Source organism: Crotalus tigris, unplaced genomic scaffold, assembly GCF_016545835.1.
Source record: "Crotalus tigris isolate CLP2741 ecotype Arizona unplaced genomic scaffold, ASM1654583v1 scf7180000024437.13266115, whole genome shotgun sequence".
Taxonomy (NCBI): domain Eukaryota; kingdom Metazoa; phylum Chordata; class Lepidosauria; order Squamata; family Viperidae; genus Crotalus; species Crotalus tigris.
This window is the reverse complement of record NW_024100606.1, coordinates 2,169,802-2,195,279: the sequence shown is the minus strand read 5'-3', so window position 1 is coordinate 2,195,279 and position 25,478 is coordinate 2,169,802. Positions and strand designations below refer to the sequence as shown.

Below are 25,478 nucleotides of genomic sequence, written 5' to 3'. Positions count from 1 at the left end.
GCTTTTTTTCAGTATTTTATCAAATGCTTGATAAGTTTCCTGAAGCCAAAGAGGCTTCTCAAAAGAAGATGCTGGAGTCTAAGCATGAGGAAAGGATGTGAAAAATGATCATAAAACTTCAGTCTGAGATTTTAATTTTCAGTTTGCATTATCATTTTATTTATATCTCAAATTCAAATTCCAGATCCTGGAATGAAGGTTATTCCGTCAGATTTTCCTTTCAGGTTTTGTGAATCCAACCATTGTGATTTATTCCATAAATACTTTTCTGGTCATGGGAACTATGTCATAAAAATGTCTACCAAAAATGGTTCAAAACATTTCTTTTTTCTAAATACCATAATAGTATACATTGGGATATTTCAAACTGTCAGTCATCTCTAGAAATCACAGGTGTAGGACAGGCTGGGCTCAAGACTGTTGGCTGTGACAACTGCCTTCTTCTCCCTCTGCAGAGAGAAGCCAGAGTGGTTCTGAATGACTTGTGTGCGGGGAGAAAATCAAGGTGCCTCCTGTTCCTGAAGACAACTGATTGGCTTACAGGATCCAGGAGAAATGGTGAGAGGCGGCGGAAACTGGCAAGGTCAGGAGGAACATCTGGGAAACTGCCATCTTTATCCACATTACTGTCAACATGGAGAGATTATCCTGCCTGGCTTAGATGACTTTAAAACACAGTGATTGGCTTTAAAACAGGAACATCTACATTTAGAGGGAGCACAACAAATGGCTCTAGACATCAGTTACCAAGTAAAAGCCAACCTATGTCAAACACTGCAGCCCAGTCCTAAAGCCTATTTACTTAGAAGTAAGTCTCACTAAGTTTAATATACTCCCAAAATAAAAGGATTATATTATTTATTTAAATAAATTTATGTAATCGTCCAACTCACTGATAAGTGATTCCAGGCAGCTTGCAAAAATTTTAAAAATCCATCACCCAGTCACAGTTTAATTTGTATTATTATTATTATTGAGACTTGGTAATTGAAGCCTGCCTAAGCCACATCTCTAATATTTATGGGAGTTTGAAGCCTTGTTTTTTTAGATTTAATAAGAAAATTGAATAGCCAGATCACCAGTGGTTGCTTCTGCATTTACATACCTGTTTTTCACGTGTAGCTTTCTTCTTTCTACCCAGAAATGTCCTTAAAGAAACAATTAAAGAGAAAAAATAGTGAGTTCGTAGCCTAGATAAAACCCTTTTGACAATGTTCAAACCAAATATGGCATACATTTCTGTATTGGAGGAGTATACAAACTCTTATTATATATATAGCTGTTTCTCAAAATGGACTCAAAAGGCCTTTTCAGTCACAAGACTCTTCTGTGCACGAACAAGCAATGTGCAGGCAATAGGACACTTGTTTGCCTCTTATGCTGAAACACACACCTGCGATTATCTCCAGAACTTTAAGAGCACATGTTGCAGGTAACCACGTATTTCTTTGGGGTTTTTATTTAATTTACGCTTCGTTAGCATGCATGTCCTCCAGGCAATTTCAAGTTTAATATTTGTTCAGTACTGAAAATAATTTGAAGTTGCCAAGAGGAGAGTTTTAAGGAACAAAGGATATGGGTCCAGTTGAGGAATGTAGCAGGAAGCCAATGCTTGAACATACAAATTCAGATTGCAAAAAATGAGATTATTCAGTGAAATTTTCAGTGTTTTCAACTTTTAGATGCAGCATCTTGTGAACTAAAATTTGCTTTTAAAGAGTGAAACTCATAGGTGCATTGGCACCTAATCTTGAGATTGATCCTCATAAGGAGAATTTTCAGAGTAGAGAGTTGCAAATAACTAAGTGTCTCCAGGGAAGAGTTACCGGTTTTCTTCAGGGGTTCCTTCCATTCTTTTAGCAGCTCGATGAGAATAGATCTGTTTAATCCGAAAAGAGATGTGGTTGTGAGGGATAAATGTAAAAGATTTTTCACAGTGAGGAAAAAGAAACAATGACTGACACAGAGAACTATGTTTTTTTTCTCTGCTTTCCAATAAGAAACTCTTCCTTTTCTCCATCTTCTCTTTGTAAAAAGGTGTGGGGTCTCCAACATGGTCTTGGTAAGTCTCATAAGAAGGTCTTAAGGACCAAATCAAGCCCACCAGCCGGATGTTCCCTATCAGAACTGGAGATGGAATGAATCCAAGCTTAATACACCAATTTGGTTATCCTATTTGGTCCCCTCAACAATAATTTTACAAAAACCAGTCCCATCCTTTCTTGTGATGTTGCTATCTCACTGCCACATCTGCTGTGGCTCTTTGAGATTGACTATATCCTATTAAATCCTGGCTGCAGTAATGTGCTTTTCCTGAGTTACTACGGTGTTCAAAGAACTGCTAGCTCTTCACTAAAGCAGTATATTGAGAGTGTGGAGAAGTTTATCTTTTCATTATTGGACTTTGAGATATAGTAGGTCAGTGGTGGCGAACCTATGGCACGCGTGCCCGAAGTGGCACTCAGAGCCCTCTCTGTGCACGCACGCCATGCCACGGAGATGGCAACTATCCTCTTCAACCAGCCGCCCGCTAACTCGCCGAGGTCCCACATGGCTGGATGCATCCCAGCACCCATGCACTCGCTGGCCTCTGTATGCAAGGGCCAATGGTTGCAGGCAGCAGCCGCCCCGGCCCCTGCCTTGCCTTGCCCTGCGACAATGGCACCCCTGCCCTGCCTCACCTTGCCTCGCTTCACCCTGCCTCATCCTTGCCCCGCCGGATGAGCCTCCTGCCCATCGCCCCACCTGCCACAGACCCCCTGGATCTCCCCCAACCCTCCCCGTCCCCCAAGCGTCCCTCCCCACAAGCAACATTGAGGTGATCATGCCCACTTTGGCCACACCCACCCAATCTGCCATGACCACCACAGGCACACCCACTCAGTGGGCCACGCCCACTTGGCACCTGGCGATAAATTAGTGGGTGTTGGGTTGCAGTTTGGGCACTCAGTCTCTAAAAGTTTCGCCATCACTGTAGTAGGTTAATAAACTGATATAAGGATTTCTAGAAAAATATTTTAGCTTACCTCAATCAAACAAATTATTACAATAATAACCACCATCACCGTTGTCACTGAAATAGCCAACAGCCAATTGATGCCATGCCCATATTGTGAAATTCCCTGCTTTGATATCTGCAAGGTTAAACCAAGTGAAATAAAGTGGAAGATGGGCATTATCATATTTCAACATCTACTCCATCCCAACTAATGACATAAAGGGCAACTTCTACTCATCGGTATGTATCAGACCGTTTTATAACAGCTTCGTTCTCAGATAATGCTAATCTAAAATTTGCTTAATTTGAATATCTTAGCCCATATCTATAGTTGAGCAACACCTATAATCTAAAACCATAGCTTGAAGTTAATTTACTAAGCCATACCATGTTTTAATTATTATTATTAATTATTATCTTGACCTTAGAATCCTGATTTATTGTTGGTTTATACTTTGCCATACCCGAGGCCCTAATCATTTCATGGTGAAATCAAGGGACGACAAAGCCAAGATTTACAAATCTTGTTCCTCTTCATGCAGTCTTGTAACTTTCCCTGGCAACTTTTTCACCATCCATCTTGTCTGCTGAATACCAGACAGATGGAAGATTCTGAAATCTGTATGCCAAATCATCTATTAGCCCCACAAATCTAAAAATTCCTATTGAGTTAAAAAAATATAGCTATATCAGGGAAAAAAAACCATAGGCACAGTCTTATAAATACATGCTCATAATAAACCACTTTGGAATTATAAAATTACAGTAAAAATGAAAAGCATACGTTATATAAAAATAGGTTTATAAAACATTAACAAAAATCCTCATAAATCACTGATAAATGCTTAATTTAGTACTTCTATCAATATAAATGGAAAAAGTATTATTGCCGCTAGGACATGGGAGATATCATATTTCTAAGATTAAAAAATATTTTTTAAAAAGTAGCCAGGAATTAAGTAAACAAGTGACAATTATTCTCTTTATGTGCAATACTGGGTATGGATTATTAGAAAAATTAAAGCAAATCTTTTTTAGTATTATGTGAATATAGATAATACGTAGTATATACTATTGTCCCATTTTCCTCTGCTGTTTAGGAAATGTTTGCAAAATTTAGCATTAAAAAATCTTTAGATATTTCTTATAATATTTATTTTGCTCCTTTAAAATAGCATGTTAAAATTCAAAAGGAGAAATTAAGTTGATAAATCAGACCAGAAACAATGATACATCATTGTAATCATCATCAACAAAATGCAGGAAACATTTGATTATACCATTGTTCAGTGTATTATTTTCTTTAATGACCAGTTATCTACTTTATGAAAGAAATACCGCAGACTCCTGCAGTTCTTCTAATCCATATAAAACCTCTTTTCCTCAGAAAAAAATATATTTTTCCCATCTACCCTTTAAAAACAATAAGTTTTACCAATCCAGCTTTCCCAAAATCATCATATCTGAAATTTCTGTTTTAATTCTGATGAACCTCATTCTGTTTTTTTTTTTTTGTTTTCATGTTTTAGTTACTTTAGCTTTGTACTCTCCAGATGCTGATCACAATTTGTAAGAACCTTACATCAATACACATGTCGTTTATCCTAATATACAGACATGGGAATCAGGCAGAGATGTGGTCTTTGCACCTGCGGATTATTATAAACAATCTAACAAGGCTTTTACTCAAAAAAGAGTAATTGTCTTTACAGAAATGAATGGCAATTAGTTTTCATCAATTTGGCCTCCTGGGGAAAAAAAAAGAGACACATCTCGGTAACCAAATCTTGTAATACTGCTATTTGGGCACCTCTTAGGACTATTTATCTAGGTTGCTTTTACCTCATCAGAAGGTTTCTCCATTTTTCTGGAGCTTGCTGTAGTCATATTCTTTACATTTTCCTCCAGAAACAAGGAGGATTTCAACAGAGCAGATGCCTCCTGGATGTTTTTTCTCTTACTGTACAATTTCATGACAAGACCAATCTTAGAGATGAGAAAACCACAAGAGTTCTGGATAGTCAGTTCTCTGCAGTCTACTTTGATCAAACGGATCAAGTGGGAAATTCCTGATGCGCTCGTTGAGGATCAGGTGTGCCAAGAGTATTTGCACCTCAGTTTCAAAGACATCCCCCTGAAGCAAAGAGTTATCGGTGGTTGAGAAAAAATCAGATAGCAGGGGAGCAGAGGTGGTTTCTTCCTGATACTCCCAATACACTTCATTAGATAATGTTTTCTGTGGCAATCGTTCATTCAAAGTTTTAGCCTCATCAGTAGGCCTTCTGGCGTTGCTTCCTCCAATTATCAAGTGTTTAAGAAAATTTTCTCTTCTTGAATCCTGAGATTCAAATCCCTTCTCCAAAATATTATCTATAATTTGTTCACTCTGAGTATTTTGCTCTTTTATCTGCTCACTGATTACACTGTGATTTCCATGGCTGGGCCTTGCTGATGCGTTGCCAGATTTCAGAATAAAGATGACTTTACTAGCCTCTTCCTCACCACCACCATCCACTACAGTAGAATAAGTCAAAGGAGGCAGCTCTGTTGGAAGATGTAAAATTGAGCGCTTCCGTAATGAATGTACTGATGCTTGGGGAAGCCTGTTAAGAGATGAAAGCTGTTGAGGCTCTTCTTGATCTTCAGAATTCCCTGTTTTTTCAACCATGAAATGTGAAGTAAGTTTTCCCTGTTCTGTTGCAAGTCTTAGAGTGCTTTTTGCAAATCCTCGTCTTTTTCTTAGGAACGTAGAAAATAATTCTTCTTCCCATGCATTTTTTCCAAGCTCATGATCTTCCTGTCTTGTTTTCTGATGGTTCCTTAATCTTTCGAGAGGGTTGTAATTATCTGTAATTTTTGCTTTGGGAGGCACCTGTGACTGCTTGATATCCTTCATAGGACCTTGTTGCCCTATAGGCTTCCACCATTGTTGAACTATTGGATATGGAACCGATTTTATTTTCTCCCCTGTAAGTTTTCCAAAGTTTGCTGCAAATTCTTGCCTCTTTATTAGAAATTTCACAAATAAATCTTCTTCCCTTGGATTTGGTCGCACTGACTGATGACCTCTGGCGAGCCCAGGATAGGGAGGTCATTCCTCTATCTTGGTGCTTCTTGACCTCTCAGCGGCTTTCGATACCATTGACCATGGTATCCTTCTGGGTCGTCTCGGAGAGGTGGGGGTGACCGGCACCGTATTGCGGTGGTTCTCCTCCTACCTCTCTGACAGGTCGCAGTTGGTGTTGGCGGGCGGACAGAGATCGACCCCTAGGCGCCTCGATTATGGGGTGCCTCAGGGCTCAGTCCTGTCCCCCCTCCTTTTTAACATCTACATGAAACTGCTGGGTGAGATCATTCGGCGACACGGGGTGAGGTATCATCAGTATGCGGATGATACCCAATTATATATCTCCACCCCGTGTCCTTTCAGTGAAGCAGTCGACGTGATGTGCCGATGCTTGTAAGATGTGAGGGTCTGGATGGGGGTGAACAGGCTTAGAGTCAACCCTGACAAGACCGAGTGGCTCTGGGTCTTGCCTCCCAAGGGTCAAACTGATGGTCCATCATTAGTCCTGGGGGGGGGTAACTTTACCTCCCTCAGTGCAGGCACGCAACTTGGGTGTCCTCCTGGACTCACAGCTAAATTTGGAACAACATCTATCAGCTGTGGCCAGGGGGACCTTTGCCCAGGTTCACCTGGTGCACCAGTTGCGGCCTTATTTGGACCGGGAGGCTTTACTCACGGTCACTCATGCCCTTTTCACCTCAAGACTGGATTACTGTAATGCGTTCTACATGGGGCTACCCTTGAAGAGCGTTCGCAGGCTGCAGTTGGTTCAGAATGCAGCCACGAGAGCGATTGTGGGTGCACCAAGGTACACCCACGTGTCACCTATCCTCCGCGAGCTGCACTGGCTTCCTGTGGGTCTCCGGACACAATTCAAGGTATTGGTTATCACCTTTAAAGCCCTTCATGGCATAGGGCCAGGTTACTTACAGGACCACATACTGCCGCATAGTTCCCAGAGACCGGTGAGGTCCCACAGATTGGGCCTCCTTCAGGTCCCGTCGGCCAGACAATGTCGGCTGGCGGGCCCTCGGAGAAGGGTCTTTTCTGTGGTGGATCCGACCTGGTGGAATCAACTTCCCCCAGAGATTCGAAATACTCCCACCTTGCCGGCCTTTAAGAAAGCCATTAAAACTCTCCTGTTCCGGCAGGCCTGGGGCTGATGTCCCCGGGGGGGGGGGGCGGGATACGATTGGACATGCTGTATGAATGTACTTACTTTACTGTTTTATTGTTATATTTATTGTTTTAATTTTGTACGCCGCCCTGAGTCCTTCGGGATTGAGCGGCATATAAATTTTAGAAATAAATAAATAAATAAATAAATAAATAAATAAATAAATAAAGAAGATTTCTCCCAATCTCATGAGCATCTTGTGTGATTTCCTGATGGCTCCTCAATCTTTCCAGAGGGCTTTCATTCCATAGGCTGATGGCACCAGAAGCTTCCAAAAATTCTGTAGCAACTTTCTTTTCCATATCATACTTTTTATCTATATTATCTGTTGTTTTTGCTTTTGGAGACACCTGTGGCTGCCCGTTCACCTTAATAGGCCCTTTTGATCCTACAGGCTTCCACCATTGTTCAACCATTCTATATGGAACCACTTTTACTTGCTCTTCTGCAAATTTTCCAACATTCTCTGCAAATTGTTGCCTCTTTGTTAGAAACCTAAGAAATAAATCCTGTTCCTTTGGATTTCTCAGAAACTCAAAATCGTCCTTGATTGTTTCCCGATTCTTCCTTAATACTTCCAGAGGGTTTTTAGTCCTTGGGTTGATCTCTCCAGAGATTTCTAAAATTTCTTTTGGATATCATCCTTTTTCTCTACATTATCTGTTACTTTTGCTTTAAGAGACACCTGTGACTGCCTGTTATCCTTCATAGGCCCTTGTTGCCCTATGGGCTTCCACCATTTTTCAACCATTCTATATGGAACCGGTTTTACTTGCTCTCCTGTAGGTTTTCCAGTGTTTCCTGCAAATTGTTGCTTCTTTGTTAGGAAACTAAGAAATAAATCTTCCTCCCTTGGATTTTTCCCAAGACCATGACCTTCTTGCTTTATTTCCTGATGGCTCCTTAAGATTTCCAGAGGGCTTTCATTCCTCTGGGTGATGCCACCGGAAGTTTCCAAAAAATGTCTTGCCATTTTCTTCTGGATATCATACTTTTTCTCCACATTGTCTATTAGTTTTGCTTTCAGAGACAATTGTGGCTGCCCGTTAATCTTCAGAGGCCCTTTTGGCCCTACAGACTTCCACCATTGTTCAACCATTGTATATGGATCTGGTTTTACGTGGTCTCCTGCAAGTTTTAGGTTTTCTGCAAATTGTCGCCTCTTTGTTAGAAACCTAAGAAATAAATCTTCTTTTGTTGGATTTTTTTCAAGTTCATGACCTTCTTGTCTTTTTTCCTGACGGCTGCTTAAGCTCTCCAGAGGGCTTTCATTCCACAGGCTAATACCACTGGAAGTTTCCAAAAAATTTCTTGCCACTTTCTTTTGGACATCATACTTTTTCTCAACATTGTCTATTATTTTTGCTTTGGGAGACATCTTTGGCTGCCTGTTATCCTTCATAGGCCCTTTTTTATCTACAGGCTTCCATAGTTGTTCAACCATTGCATATGGAACTGGTTTTACTTGCTCTCCTGCAGGTATTCCAAAGTTTTCTGCAAATTGTCATTTTTTTGTTAGGAACTTAAAAAATATATCCTCTTTCCTTGGATTTCTCACAACATCAAAATCATCATTTCTTGTTTCCTGATTCAACCTTAATTTTTCCAGAAAACTTTTATTCCTCATGCTGATGTTTCCATAGACCTCTAAAATTTCTATAACCACTCTCTTTTGGTTATCATACTTTTTCTCTACATTGGCTATTATTTTTGCTTTGGGAGACATCTTTGGCTGCCTGTTATTCTTCATAGGCCCTTGTTGCCCTATAGGCTTCCACAATTGTTCAACCATTGCATATGGAACTGGTTTTACTTGCTCTCCTGCAAGTTTTCCAATGTTTTCTGCAAATTTTCGCCTCTTTGTTATAAATTTAAGAAATAAATCTTCTTCCCTTGGATTTTTCCCTAGAGCATGACGTTCTTGTTTTATTTCCTGTTGGATCCTTAATCTTTCCAGAGAGCTTCCATTCCTCAAACTGACGGCACTGGAAGCTTCCAAAAATTCTGTAGCCACTTTTTTGGGAATATTATACTTTTTCTCTACATTATTTGTTATTTTTGTTTTGGGAGACACCTGTGGCTGCCAGTTCTCCTTCATAGGCCCTTTTTTCCCTACAGGCTTCCACAATTGTTCAACCATTGCATATGGAACTGGTTTTACTTGCTCTCCTGCAGGTATTCCAAGGTTTTCTGCAAATTGTCGTTTTTTTGTTAGGAACTTTAAAAATAAATCCTCTTCCCTTGGATTTCTCACAACATCAAAATCGTCATTTCTTGTTTCCTGATTCAACCTTAATATTTCCACAAGACTTTTATTCCTCATGCTGATGTCTCCATAGACCTCTAAAATTTCTATAACCACTCTCTTTTGGTTATCATACTTTTTCTCTACATTGGCTATTATTTTTGCTTTGGGAGACATCTTTGGCTGCCTGTTATCCTTCATCAGCCTCGACATCAGGGCAGGGGTGGGGGAGTGGCAGTCATCGCTTGGAAGTCCTTGAGTCCTCGTGGGATTCCTGCCCCGGAGATTGTTTGTTGGGTTTGAGTCCCTTCTATTGAAGTTGGGTTCACGGGTTCAGTTGGGCTTGCTGCTGACGTATCTACCTCCCAGCTGCATTGCAACAGCCCTGCCTGCGTTGCTGGAGTCAGTAACCGGGTTGGCGGTGGAGTTTCCCAGACTTATGGTACTGGGGGACTTTAACCTGCCATCACTCGGCGATCGCTCAGAGGTGGCGCAAGAGTTCATGGCTTTCATAGCAACCATGGACCTGACCCAGGTAATCCAGGATCCGACTCATAGGGGTGGTCACACACTTGACCTTGTGTTTCTCTCGGGGCAATGGAGACATGATCTGGAATTAAGGGGAATAGAGATCTCGCCCTTGTCATGGACAGATCATTTCCTATTGAGGCTGGACTTCAGAGCATCACTCCCCCATCGCAGGGAGAGGGAGCCGACTAGGTGGTTCCTCCCCAGGCGCCTAATGGACCCAGATCGGTTCCAGGAGGAGCTTGGGGAAATACCTGACTCCCTTGTCCACAACTCGTCCGGGTCCCTGGTTGCGGCCTGGAATGAGGTGGTGTCCGGGGCCCTGGATCGAATTGCGCCTTTGCGACCTCTCTGTGGTGGTGGTCCCCAGAGGGCGCCTTGGTTTACTGAGGAGCTCCGGGAGATAAAGCGCCACAAGAGACGTCTAGAGTGACATTGGAGGGCCAGTAACTCTGAATCTGACCGGTCACTATTAAGAGCCTATCTTAGGACTTATTTAGTGGCGATAAGCGTGGCACTTATTGCGTCTGCAGAATCTCGCCCGGCCGCCTTGTTTAGGGTGACCCGCTCCCTTCTTAAAGTGGAGGAGGTGGAGGAACCCTTGCAGGGGAAAGCTGAGGAGTTTGTTCAGTTTCTTTCGGACAAAATCGCTCAGATTCAGAGAGACCTGGACTCCGACTGGGCAGTTCCAGCCGAGTTACTGGGGGCTTGTCTTAGTCATGTTATCTGGAACGAGTTTGAGCCTGTGACCCCTGATGAAATGGACAAGGCCGTGAGGGCAATGAATGCCGCCACCTGTTTATTGGACCCGTGCCCCTCCTGGCTGGTTTCTGCCAGTAGGGAGGTGACACGAGGCTGGCTCCAGGCGATAATCAACGCCTCCTTGATGGAGGGGTCTTTCCCGCAATCTTTAAAGGAAGCAGTGGTGAGGCCCCTCCTCAAGAAGCCTTCCCTGGACCCAGCTGTTTTGAAGAACTTTCGTCCTGTCTCCAACCTCCCCTTTGTGGGGAAGGTTGTAGAGAAGGTGGTGGCGTCCAAACTTTTGCGATCCTTGGATGAAACGAATTGTCTGGACCCTTTTCAATCTGGTTTCAGGCCCGGCTACAGCACTGAGACTGCTTTGGTCGCACTGACCGATGACCTCTGGCGAGCCTGGGATAGGGGTCATTCCTCTATCCTGGTGCTTCTTGACCTCTCAGCGGCTTTTGATACCATCGACCATGGTATCCTTCTGCGTCGTCTCGGATAGGTGGGGGTGGGCGGCACCGTATTGCGGTGGTTCTCCTCCTACCTCTCTGACAGGTCGCAGTCGGTGTTGGCGGGTAGACAGAGATCGACCCCTAGGCGCCTCGATCATGGGGTGCCTCAGGGCTCAGTCTTGTCCCCCCTCCTTTTTTACATCTACGTGAAACCGCTGGGTGAGATCATTCGGCGATACGGGGTGAGGTATCATCAGTACGTGGATGATACCCAATTGTATATCTCCACCCCGTGTCCTTTCAGTGAAGCAGTCTATGTGATGTGCCGGTGCCTGGAAGATGTGAGGGTCTGGATAGGGGTGAACAGGCTTAGACTCAACACTGACAAGACCAAGTGGCTCTGGGTCTTGTCAATTGGATGGTCCATCATTAATCCTGGGGGGGGGGAAAATTTACCTCGCTCAGTGCAGGCACGCAACTTGGGTGTCCTCCTGGACTCACAGCTAAATTTGGAACAATATCTATCGGCTGTGGCCAGGAGGACCTTTGCCCAGGTTCGCCTGGTGCACCAGTTGCGGCCTTATTTGGACCGGGAGGCTTTACCCACGGTCACTCATGCCCTTGTCACCTCAAGACTGGATTACTGTAACGTGCTCTACATGGGGCTACCCTTGAAGAGCGTTCGCAGGCTGCAGTTGGTTCAGAATGCAGCCGTGAGAGCGATTGTGGGCGCGCCAAGATACGCCCACGTGTCACCTATCCACCGCGAGCTGCACTGGCTTCCTGTGGGTCTCCGGACACAATTCAAGATGTTGGTTATCACCTTTAAAGCCCTTCCTGGCATAGGGCTAGGTTACTTACAGGAACCGCATCCTGCCACACAGTTCCCAGAGACTTGTGAGGTCCCATAGATTGGGCCTCCTTCAGGTCCCGTCGGCCAGACAATGTCGTCTGGCGGGCCCTCAGGGAAGGGCCTTTTCTATGGTGGCTCTGACCTGGTGGAATCAACTTCCCCCAGAGGTTCAAACTACTCCCACCCTGCCGGCCTTTAAGAAAGCTGTTAAAACTCTCCTGTTCCGGCAGGCCTGGTGCTGATGTCCCCGGGGGGGGGGGATATGATCGGACACGCTGTATGATTGTATTGTTTTATTATTTTATTGTTAGATTATTGTTTTAATTTTGTACGCCGCCCTGAATCCCTTAGGATTGAGCAGCATACAAATAAAATTAACTAACTAAATAAATAGGCCCTTGTTGCCCTATAGGCTTCCACAATTGTTCAACCATTGCATGTGGAATCGGTTTTACTTGCTCTCCTGCAAGTTTTCCAACGTTTTCTGCACATTTTCGCCTCTTTGTTATAAATTTAAGAAATAAATTTTCTTCCCTTGGATTTTTCCCTAGATCATGACCTTCTTGTTTTAGTTCCTGTTGGATCCTTAATCTTTCCAGAGGGCTTCCATTCCTCAAACTGACGGCACTGGAAGCTTCCAAAAATTCTGTAGCCACTTTTTTTGGGATGTTATACTTTTTCTCTACATTATTTGTTATTTTTCTTTTGGGAGACACCTGGGGCTGCCAGTTCTCCTTCATAGGCCCTTTTTTCCCTACAGGCTTCCACAATTGTTCAACCATTGCATATGGAACTAGTTTTACTTGTTCTCCTGCAGGTATTCCAAAGTTTTCTGCAAATTGTTGTTTTTTTGTTAGGAACTTAAAAAATATATCCTCTCCCCTTGGATTTGTCACAACATCAAAATCGTCATTTCTTGTTTCCTGATTCAACCTTAATATTTCCAGAAAACTTTTATTCCTCATGCTGATGTTGGAGCATGTGGTTGTTTGGATGCTACTTATTATCATATTTGGTGGTCGTGTAAAAATATAAAAGCTTTTTGGATTAAGATATGGTGGAATATTCAAAGAATTTTTAGAAGGAGGGTAAAATTTACCCCACAATTGTTTTTGTTGGGTATTGTTACTGATTTTGATGTCAAGGAGGTTATATTGATGTTAAATTTAATTACAGCCGCAAGGTTGCTAGTAGGGCAATACTGGAAGAAGGAATCTTTGCCTACCTTGCAAGAATGGTTTTTCAAAGTTTCTTATTTGGCGGAAATGGCAAAGATTTCGGCGTTTTTAAAGGATCAATCTCAAGAGAAGTTTTTTGCAGTACGGGAAAAATGGATAGATTTTATACAACATAAGTTGGATATAAAAAAATATTATTTAGTTTTTTAATAACTTATATATAAATTTTAATATTTTATAGATTGTATTTTTTTTTCTTTTCTTTTCTTATATTTCTTATTTTATTTCTTTTTATATATATATACACATCTTTTCTTCTTTCTTTTTTCTCTTATTTTTCTTTTTAAGCATTTTTCTTTTTTAATATTTATGCTTTTCTTTTTTACATATATATTATTGTCAATTATCTTATAAGCTTATGTAATGTATTTAGATATATTTATGGTTTATACTTTTTTAATTTCTTTTTAAGATCTTTAGAAATTTTAATTAAGCCTATATTCAGATCTGGGAAGGTTGGGGGGATGGAGTGGGAGGGTTGGGGTGGTTGGGTAGGGTTGTTTTTTGTTTTTTGTTTTTTATTTTTTCTATTTGTAAAAATTTTAAAAATTTTCAATAAAAAAAAAGAAATAAATCCTCTTCTCTTGGATTTTTCCCTAGATCATGACGTTCTTGTTTTAGTTCCTGTTGGATCCTTAATCTTTCCAGAGAGCTTCCATTCCTCAAACTGACGGCACTGGAAGCTTCCAAAAATTCTGTAGCCACTTTTTTGGGAATATTATACTTTTTCTCTACATTATTTGTTATTTTTGTTTTGGGAGACACCTGTGGCTGCCAGTTCTCCTTCATAGGCCCTTTTTTCCCTACAGGCTTCCACAATTGTTCAACCATTGCATATGGAACTGGTTTTACTTGCTCTCCTGCAGGTATTCCAAGGTTTTCTGCAAATTGTCGTTTTTTTGTTAGGAACTTTAAAAATAAATCCTCTTCCCTTGGATTTCTCACAACATCAAAATCGTCATTTCTTGTTTCCTGATTCAACCTTAATATTTCCACAAGACTTTTATTCCTCATGCTGATGTCTCCATAGACCTCTAAAATTTCTGTAACCACTCTCTTTTGGTTATCATACTTTTTCTCTACATTGGCTATTATTTTTGCTTTGGGAGACATCTTTGGCTGCCTGTTATTCTTCATAGGCCCTTGTTGCCCTATAGGCTTCCACAATTGTTCAACCATTGCATATAGAATCAGTTTTACTTGCTCTCCTGCAAGTTTTCCAACGTTTTCTGCAAATTTTTGCCTCTTTGTTATAAATTTAAGAGATAAATCTTCTTCCCTTGGATTTTTCCCTAGATCATGACCTTCTTGTTTTATTTCCTGTTGGATTCTTAATCTTTTCATTGTATCAGAAGTAGGCTTTACTTGCTCTCCTGCAAGTTTTCCAATGGTTTCTGATAATCTTCGCCTATTTGTTAGGAACCTAACTGCTAAGTCTTTTTTTCTTGGATATTTTTCAAGCCTGTGATCTCGCTGTATCGTATTCTCGTAGCTCTTTAACCCTTCTAGAGGGCTTTTAGTCCCCAGTCTGATCTCACCAGAAGTTTTTGTAATTGTACGTAATGCCTTTTGGATGTCCAGTTCTTGAGACTCCTCTGCATTTTCAGTTATTTTTGCTTTGGGTGCCTCTTGTAGGTCATTGTGTGATTTGTACATTCTTTTCAGCAGATTTTCATGAGATCCCTTTTCATCCAAATATTTATGAGAATTTGGGTTATTTAATCTACTCACTAATATAGATGGACTGTCAATTTCAATGGAATTACCAAGCTTCTCCTGAATATGCAGATTGTCGAAAGTTGGAGATTTGGTATTCCTTCTACAATTTATGTTTGAGGCTGGGTATAGAAGTATGAATCCATCCAGCCTTTTAATAAAACACACCAGAAGGATCCCAACAAAAAAAAGTTGGGTAGTAGATGTGGCAACACATCCCATGTTGCACATCCTCTCTTTGTCGTCTGACTCCAGTGAAGGATGCCTTGCAATTTGGCAGCCTACAGTGGAGGTAACCCTGTGCGGTTACCAAACAACCACATGTCATTCCATATGGAGGCTGCAGTAAAAGGCCACTGCAAGTTGAGAGTTCTGTCTCCTTGTGACATCATTTTACCATGATTTCTGACATCATAGAATTGCCAGAACTATGGCAACCATATAGGTAGTGGCCTCTTTTACAGATAATCATTTGAGTTCATGAGATCACTCAGATATTTGTAATTAATTTTTGGGTCAGAGTCACAGTAGGTAACACCATCTATTTCAACTGGAACATCAGATTGTAGGTCCTGGCTACCATTCTCCAGCTACTAAAACAAATTACTGCAAATTATTTATAGCTAGAAAAAAGGGGGATAAGCAGTTGAGGAAGGAGAATAAGAGGACTTTAACTTATATACCGTCCCATAGTGCTTCAAAGCACTCTCTGGGAGGGTTTACAATGTCAGATATTGCCCCAAATAATCTAGTTCCCCATTTTCCCAACCTCAAATGGATGGAAGGCTGTGGCAACCTTGAGCCCTTCATGATTGAATTCCAACTGTGGGCAGAGTTAGCCTGTGATAGTGCACATAAGATAATCATCCGCAACAGAAAGAGCAGATAATTCTAAACAGAAGTTTCTGTGCAACATCCAGCTGTCTTCCTTTACCCAACATTTATTTATTTTATTTGTATCACATTGCAAGCAATCCAAATCCTGGGATTTATATGAGTACCATATGTGGGACAATTTACAATAGTCATGATAAATCTAAAAACATAAAATCAACCTTCGGAATATTAAAAATGAAAACTCAGGGGAAAAAAAAGAACCAGTAACAACACAAATGACCCCAAATAAGTTAAAATGCTTTCCAGAAAAATTTGATCTTTAATATGTGTCTGAGTATAATCCAGGACATCCGCCTGATTCCCACAGGAAGACTTTTCTGAAGAACCAGTTAAACTGAAAAGCAGTCTCTCCTGGCTTCACATTTATCACACCTGGGGGTGGCAAACACTAGGGATATTTGTGGGGAGAAGGGAGCAAATGATAATATGTGATTTTAAGTGCCCTGGCAAACACAACACCCTTTTTTCAAATGTCCTAGCAAATTGAAGCGATCAAAAGATAATCTTTTACGTATAACCCAATCATTGTTCATTCTTTCTTGTTTGCACTCTGTAGTTTGCTCAGATATAACTTAAAATTATGCTGACCAAAAAGCTAAGCTGTAACTTTAAATGTGTTTTCCCTTTTTCTCTCAATGTATTATTCTCCTGCTTTAGCTTGTAAATATATCTGTTCAAGGAGAAAAAGGCCCCAGGCTGCCTGCCAGCAATTGTGCATTCAGAGCAAAGTGCTGTAACAAACTGCTCAACCTGATAGATAAGAAAAAACAAAAAAAGAAATCTTAAGGTTAAAAAGATACCTAAACAATTTATACATGCAGACCAAAATGGTTTCCTACCACGAAGGCAAATTCAAAACAGTATGCGGATGATTTTGAATATTTTGGAGTACTACGAGATTCATAGTGAAAAACAAGTAGCTGATGTTTTGGGATGCACAAAAAGCCTTCAACAATGTAAATTGGAACTTCATGTTGGGGCAGTTAGGCTATATGGATTTTGGCGGAAATTTTATAAACATATTCAGAGCTATTTATGATAAATAAAAGGTGAGAGTTATAATCAATGGAGAAGCGACACAAAGCTCCCAAATTAGGAAACCTACAAGACAAGGATGTCCGCTCTTGCCGTTAATGTTTATATTAACTCTCGAAGTACTGACTAGAATGATGTGAAAGGAAAGTCAAATTAGAGGCTTAAATATTAAGAAAGAAACCTACAAATTGCAAGCATTTGCGGATGAGCTCGTATTTATCTTAGAGGAACCACTACATTTGGGTACAAGACTGGTGGAAATATTAGAAGAATAGAGAGAGGTACCCCTTTATGGATTACTGCCTTGTCGTGGCGAAGGGGCTTGCGTAACTCAATGAAGCTATAAGCTATGCCGTGCAGGGCCACCCAAGACGGACAGGTTATAGCAGAGAGTTCTGACAAAATGTGATCCACTGGAGAAGGAAATGGCAAACCACTCCAGTATCTTTGCCATGAAAACCCCATGGACAGTACTAAAAGGAAAAAAGATATGATGCTGGAAGATGAGCCCCTCAGGTCGGAAGGTGTCCAATATGCTACTGGGGAAGAGCAGAGGGCTAGTACTAGTAGCGCCAGAAAGAATGAAGCGACTGGGCCAAAGCCGAAAGGACGCTCAGCTGTGGATATATCTGGTGGTGAAAGGAAAGTCCGATGCTGTAAAGATTTTTTCTCCATAGGAACCTGGAATGTAAGATCCATGAATCAAGGCAAGCTAGACGTAGTCAAAAAAGAGATGACAAGACTGAACATCGACATCTTAGGAATCATCGAACTAAAATGGACAGGAATGGGTGAATTTAACTCAGATGACCATCAGGTATACTACTGTGGGCAAGAATCCCTCAGAAGAAATGGAGTAGCCTTCATAGTCAATAAAAGAATAGGAAAAGCAATACTGGGATACAATCCCCAAAATGACAGAATGATCTCAATTCGAATCCAAGGCAAACCATTCAATATCACAGTAGTCCAAATCTATGCCCCAACCACTGGTGCTGAAGAGGATGAAATTGACCGGTTTCTATGAAGCCCTACAGCACCTTATAGAATTAACACCAAAAAATGATGTCCTTATCATCATGGGGGATTGGAATGCTAAGGTAGGAAGCCAAAAGATAACCGGAATAACAGGCAAGTTTGGCCTTGGAGTACAAAATGAAGCAGGGCACAGGCTAATAGAATTTTGTCAAGAGAATACGATGGTCATAACAAACACTCTTTTCCAACAACCCAAGAGACGGCTCTACACATGGACATCACCAGACGGTCAACATAGAAATCAGATTGACTATGTGCTCTGCAGCCAAAGATGGAGAAGCTGTATACAGTCAGTAAAAACAAGACCAGGAGCTGACTGTGGCTCAGATCATGAGCTTCTCGTTGCAAAATTTAGGCTTAAATTGAAAAAAGTAGGGAAAAGCACTAGGCCACTCAGGTATGAACTAAATCATATTCCTGATGAATATACAGTAGAGGTGACAAATAGATTTAAGGAACTGGATCTGATAGACAGAGTGCCTGAAGAACTATGGATGGAAGTTCGCAACATTGTACAAGAGGTAGCAACTAAAACCATCCCAAAGAAAAAGAAAGGCAAGAAAGCAAAATGGCTGTCTCAGGAAGCTTTGCAAATAGCTGAGGAAAGAATGGAAGCGAAAGGCAAAGGAGAAAGAGAAAGATACACCCAATTGAATGCAGAATTCCAGAGAGTAGCTAGAAGAGATAAGAATGCCTTCTTAAATGAACAGTGCAAAGAAATAGAAGAAACAACAGAATAGGGAGGACCAGAGATCTCTTCAAGAAAATTGGAGATATGAAGGGAATGTTTCATGCAAAGATGGGCATGATAAAGGACCAAAATGGCAGAGACCTAACAGAGGCAGAAGAGATTAAGAAGAGATGGCAAAATTACACAGAAGAACTATACAAGAATGAGCTTAACCTCCCAGATAACCACAATGAGATGGTCACTGACCTCGAACCAGACATCCTAGAATGTGAAGTGAAATGGGCCTTAGAAAATCTGAGCAACAACAAAGCTAGTGGAGGTGACAGTATTCCAGCTGAGCTATTCAAAATCTTAAAAGACGATGCAGTAAAAGTACTACACTCAATTTGCCAGCAAATTTGGAAAACTCAACAGTGGCCACAGGATTGGAAAAGGTCAGTTTACATTCCAATTCCAAAGAAAGGCAATGCCAAAGAATGTTCAAACTATCGCACATTGCACTCATTTCACATGGTAGTAAAGTTATGCTTAAAATCCTACAAGCTAGACTCCAGCAGTATGTGGATCGAGAACTACCAGAAGTACAGGCAGGATTTCGAAGAGGCAGAGGAACTAGAGATCAAATTGCCAACATACGCTGGATCATGGAGAAAGCTAGGGAGTTCCAGAAAAACATCTACTTCTGCTTCATTGACTATGCAAAAGCCTTTGATTGTGTGGATCACAACAAATTGTGGCAAGTTCTTAAAGAGATGGGAGTACCAGACCATCTCATTTGTCTCCTGAGAAACCTATATGCGGGTCAAGAAGCAACAGTGAGAACCGAACACGGAACCACTGATTGGTTCAAAATTGGAAAAGGAGTTCGGCAAGGCTGTATACTGTCGCCCTGCCTATTTAACTTATATGCAGAGCACATCATGAGACAGGCAGGGCTAGATGAATCAAAAGTTGGAATTAAGATTGCCGGGAGAAATATCAACAACCTAAGATATGCAGATGATACCACTCTAATGGCAGAAAGTGAAGAGGAACTCAAGAGCCTCTTGATGCGGGTGAAGAAGGAGAGTGCAAAAGTTGGCTTGAAACTCAACATTAAGAAAACCAAAATCATGGCATCCGGCCCTCTCACTTCCTGGCAAATAGATGGGGAAGAAATGGAGGTAGTGACAGATTTTATTTTTCTGGGCTCAAAGATCACCTCAGATGGGGACTGCAGCCAAGAAATTAAAAGACACTTGCTCCTGGGGAGGAAAGCTATGGCAAATCTAGACAGAATACTAAAAAGCAGAGACATCACCCTGCCAACAAAAGTGCGTATAGTCCAGGCCATGGTTTTCCCAGGTGCAATGTATGGCTGTGAAAGTTGGACCATAAGAAAGGCTGAGCGCAAAAGAATTGAGGCCTTTGAACTATGGTGCTGGAGAAGACTCCTGCGAGTCCCTTGGACTGCAAGGCGTTCAAACCGGTCAGTCCTAGAAGAGATCAACCCCGACTGCTCTTTAGAAGCCAGATCCTGAAGTTGAAACTCAAGTACTTTGGCCACCTAATGAGAAGGAAGGATTCACTGGAGAAGAGCCTAATGCTGGGAAAGATTGAGGGCAATAGAAGAAGGGGACGACAGAGAATGAGATGGCTAGATGGAGTCACTGAAGCAGTAGGTGTGAATTTAAATGGACTCCAGAAGATGGTAGAGGACAGGAAGACCTGGAGGAACATTGTCCATGGGGTCGCGACGGGTCGGACACGACTTCGCAATTAACAACAAAGAGAGAGGTAGAGGGACTGAAAATCAATAAAGATAAAACAAAAATGATAGTTAAAAATATGACTAATACACAGAAAATTGACCTGATGGAAAAAGTAAATATCCAAATAGTGAAGAAAGTTAAATACTTGGGAGTACAGCTAACAGCAAGGTGTATTACAATTAAAGAAGATAACTATGTTAACTTAATCAGATAAAGAAAGATTTAGAAAGATGGAAAAACTTGCAACTCACTTTTATGGGGAGAATTGCATCAGTAAAGATGAACATTTTACCTAAATTACTCTTTTTACTTCAGAATGTCCCCATAAAATTAGAGAAAAAATATTTTGTAAGTTTGAATAAAATAATATTGAAATTTATTTGGCAGGGGAAGAAACCTAGAATTAAACTATTAAACCTAGAATAAAAACTATTACAAGAAGCTAAAAAGAGGGGGGATTCAGACTACCTGACTGGGAGCTGTACTATCAAGCTGCAATACTCACTTGAGTGCGGGATTGGATAAATTTAAAGAATAGAAGGCTATTAACTCTAGAGGGTCATGATTTACAGTCTGGATGGCATGTATTTTTGTGGGATGAGAGATATAATGTTCATCAATACTTCCAGAGACACTATATTAGAGCAGCATTACTCAATGTGTGGATTAAAATTAAACAACAGAACTATATAAAAATATCGGCATGGCTCTCAACACTGGAAGCGCTAGTGCATCCAAACTTTATGAACTTGGGAAAAGTAGTCACCTACAGAGATATTTTAAATGAACAAGGGGAACTTAAATCTAGACAAGAATTAAAAGAAAACAGGATACAATTGGAATGGTGGCCATACCTGCAAGTTCAGTCACATTATAAGAAAGATAAAAAGGAATGGAGTATACGGAGAAATCTGATAACACTAGATAAAATATTATTAGGAACGGAGGAGAAAGCAATCAAAAGAACATATAAATATTTATTGGAATATAAAATGGAAGAGGAGCAGGTTAAAGAAGTGATGATAACATGGGCCCAAAATTTCGTATATAATATTGACCTAGACAAATGGCAAATGTTATGAGACAGAAATAGAAAACTAACTTTGGCCACCTCATACAAAGAGAATCTGTACAAAATGTTTTACAGGTGGCATTTCTCCCCAACAAGATTGGCAAAGATGAGAAAAGATACATCGCCACAATGTTGGAAGTGCAAGAAAATGTTAAGTATTTATTATCACATGTGGTGGACCTGTTCCAAAGCCAAAGAATTGTGGCGGCTAATAAAGACCTGGCTGAAGGAAATGTTGGAATTGAAAATAGATTCCAAACCAGAGTTGTTTTTATTGGGAATGATAGATGGGAAGTTCAACAAAGGAGAGACATATCTAATGTTGCATATTATAACAGCAGCTATGTTGGTGTATGCCCAGAACTGGAAAAACGGAAATTCTCTGGTGGAGAGTGAACTAATTAAATTTTTTTTGATATGTGCAGAGATGGATAGATTATCCTTAGAAATTAAGGACAAGGATGAAACAGAGTATTATGAAGTTTGGGACAAGATGTATTATTGGTTAGACTCAAGGAGAAAAAGTCAGAACAAAGAAAGCTCGTCTAGAAGAGAGAAAGTGTACATTTTCAACCTCAAAGTGAGTGTAAGATAGAGATCAGAAAGAATATGAAATAAGAATGGGAATGGAAGTTATGTTATAAATAGATGTAAATATGTATGTAAATATATAAATATGTAAATAGTATAAAATGCAATATGTAAAAGGTATAAAAGATCAATGACTAGGATGGTATATGGTATAATATGTATGGCAAAATAACAGCCAGAAAAGTCACACTGTATTCAATCTGTTTTTAAATGTTTACTTAATAAAAACTATTTTTTAAAAAATGAAATCTTTTAGCTTGTTAGCATGAGAAACTGTTTAACTATAAAATGGAAAAATTTTATCTGTGTGTCTTTGTCTCTTTTCTCCTATGCCTCGCTGTGTCAGGAGGAGGAGGAGAAGAACGGGACACTCAGCTTCTCTTTGATCTAAAAAGCTGTTTCTTTTGCAGTAGCCTCATGTTCAGAGTCTCAGTGGAATTTCTTATGATTCTGAGCTGAAAACCCTTACAAAGTAAATGATTGCTAGTAGCTTTTGGGTGATGAAATTATCACATGCTTATCATTTTGCTATGGCTGTGGTTGATACACATACCCTCTGTTCTGGATCATGTAACCCTGACTAGAGCATGTAGATCTGTATGTTATAATGTTTGGCATTTATTGGGTTAAGTACTGTCTCCTTAAGAGATGGCTTATGGGTAATGTAGTTTAGCAATCCCATGTTAACAGATCTGTAGGAGGAGTCACTAAGCTCTTTACAGGATATCCGGGCCATGTGCCAGTTTGGAATGCCTTTGTCTGAGATAAGCATGGGACCACGGGAGGACTCAGATGGTCCCATTCCACAATAGAAGTTGGTATGGAGAAAGTATTAATTTCTTACCTATAAGGATGAACAGATGTATATTATCCAGAAGCAACAACCATAACTGCAAGTATTTCTGAATAAAATATCTATTTTGTAATCATTCTTATTGAGTTTATCTGTATGATCTGGATTTACAAAGCAACTTAACTCTGGATCATAACAGTAAGAAATTATCCTTTTCTCTATATTACGTTTAAAGAAAGTAAAGTGAATTAATAAGGCTAATCTTCGTCTAATTGCAAGAAGTCTCCATCTATCTGCATTGATAAAGTTTCATCTGCCTGATATCTTCGCTATAAGTAAAGTTATAAAGAGACTGCTTTGAAGAGAAAACCCTTGTCATTAGCACATGAATTTCTACTTGCAGCTAAAAGTAAAGGACTGCAAATAGACTTGTTCTAAAATGTTTTTGAATTTGCTTGCTAGCCAATGTTGCATACAAAGACTGCCTTTATAAATCAGAGAAACATTGGGTGCAGCCTGCCTCCCTCAAAAACGTTCCTGCCTATTGCATTTCATTGTAAGAAATTCTTGCATGTAAAGACTGTGTTTCTAAAGAATCAGAGGAGCGTTGGGCAGCTACCCCCTTTTTTGCCTGCAATGCTAACAGCTTGAAGCAAGACAGAAGAAGGGGAAGAGGCCACAGGGGTGGAGCGCATGTTGAAGAAGATTAGCTTTAATGAGCGAATTGTTTCAAATGAATGTTTGTGAGGCCAAGCCCATTTGCTTGGAATGCAAAGAGAAAGAGACTAGTTAATGATAAGCAGCCTAGAAGGGTTGCCACAATAGGAATTTATTTCTCTTCTTACCAACCTCCCTCTTTTCTAGCCCCAAATGCCAGAACAATAAAACCAGTTGTTGTCATAGTAACCAGCATCTGGAGGGAGTGAATTGACTCATTCAAAGGAAGAGCTCCCTCCCCTTGGAATTCCAGCAATGTCAATGGAAAGAAAAGGTTTTCAGGGGCTCCACTAGCACATGCAGTAGCACCCCCTGGTGGCTAATCTGCACACAACATTTATTCAGCAATTTTATCCCTGCTGAAAGCACCCCTCCCACTTTGGTAACCGCACCAACCCAAGTTAAGAGCATCCCCTAGAGGGGAAAGAAGGTACTTCACTGAAATTTTCTAACTATGCAGAGTGAATCTCTGATAGTTATAGAACAAGTTACCCAAATTCATCCAAAGCTACCAACACGCCCTAGAGAGCACAGAGTGAACTTCACCCAAAGTAATCACTCACACAAGCTGTCACCTCTAGTGGTGAATATGCTGAGGGCAAATTAAGGAGAAGAAAAGGCAGCAATTAACCTTGCTTATTATCACAAAGCTGATAGCTGAGAGGATATTATGGGAGCAACTGGAGCTTAGTAATTTCACAAGAACGGCTTGCAACTTAACGACCACGGTGGGATTTAAGGGAGCTAGTAGAGCTCAGTAATTTCTCAAGTGGCCACTAAGGGCAACATGGTAGTAAAGAAAATTTTGGCTGGCCTCTCTCCAAATGCCCCTAGAGGTTAAAGGAGGAATTACATGCAAGCCTTTAATCACGCACAGAGAAAGCCCTCTAGTGGACAAAGGATGAACTTCGCTGAAGTACCCAAGCACACAGGAGAGTGCACCCAGTGGGCCCTCCACCCACAGACAGCACCCCAGTAGCTGATCTACAAGTAGCACCCCCTAGTGGTCAAAGAGTGAACTTCATTAGATTCGCTTCAAAATAGCTAGGAAGTTTACTGAACCTGTCCTCCCCATGGCAGAGTGTCCCATTGATTTAGAAGAAGGGGTTCAACCAACCAGCCTAGATGAGACACCCCAACCAATCAGCCAAGGAGAAACGCTGCAAACAGCCAACCTTGACCTGTACACAGAGGCTGATGCTCAAGCCTCAGTGAGACCAAAGACGTTTCAGGTGCCCTATCACCTGAAGCAACAAAGAAAGCATGCACTCACATCTGATGGAAAGATGGGAGTCGAACTACAAGCGCCATGTAAGACACTGGGAGAAATTACACAAACTCTACCAAGGGCCTAAGGAGGAGCTCTCCCCTGAAAGTGTGTGCTTATTGGAAGAAGATAAGGGAGATGCTCTTGTGCACTGGATGGACTCCAAATGGTACCTCAAAGAGATTCGGGCACAATTAGGAGACCCAACAGTCAACAGCAAGATGCAAAGCCTCAAGCTAAAAAACAAGGAGTACAATAAGTTTCTAGATAGCTCACAACGCCTCCCGGACCCCAAGCCTCACCCAAGAGACAAACCAGTTGAGAGGGCCAAGTCTAAAGTTTCCTGTCATTCGCAGGCACCAACCCAGCGATCACATGTGGCTCCATCCCACACCTCTGGAAAAGCCTCATCCTTTCACCATATGTCCAAGGTGCATTCCAGCGTGTCACAACAATCTCATGTTACAGGCACCTTCCAACATTTAAAAGCATCTTCTCGTCAGAGCCAAGCATCCCGAGCCTCAAGGGCAGAGAGCATTGCCGCCCAACTTGCACAAGCATGATTCGACACTGCAACGGCTGATGTCGCTGCACAAGCAACAGTA

The 25,478-nt window shown here is 41.0% G+C and overlaps 1 protein-coding gene across 1 annotated transcript in view; it reads left to right on the top strand.

Moving 5' to 3' along the window:
* LOC120302683 overlaps positions 1-25,478 on the top strand; it is a 103,100-nt gene that overhangs the window by 33,103 nt on the left and 44,519 nt on the right. Inside the window, exon 4 of the mRNA XM_039331488.1 lies at positions 456-558. Within this exon, the coding sequence (XP_039187422.1) occupies positions 456-558 (103 nt within the window). The remainder of the gene's footprint in view (positions 1-455; positions 559-25,478) is intronic.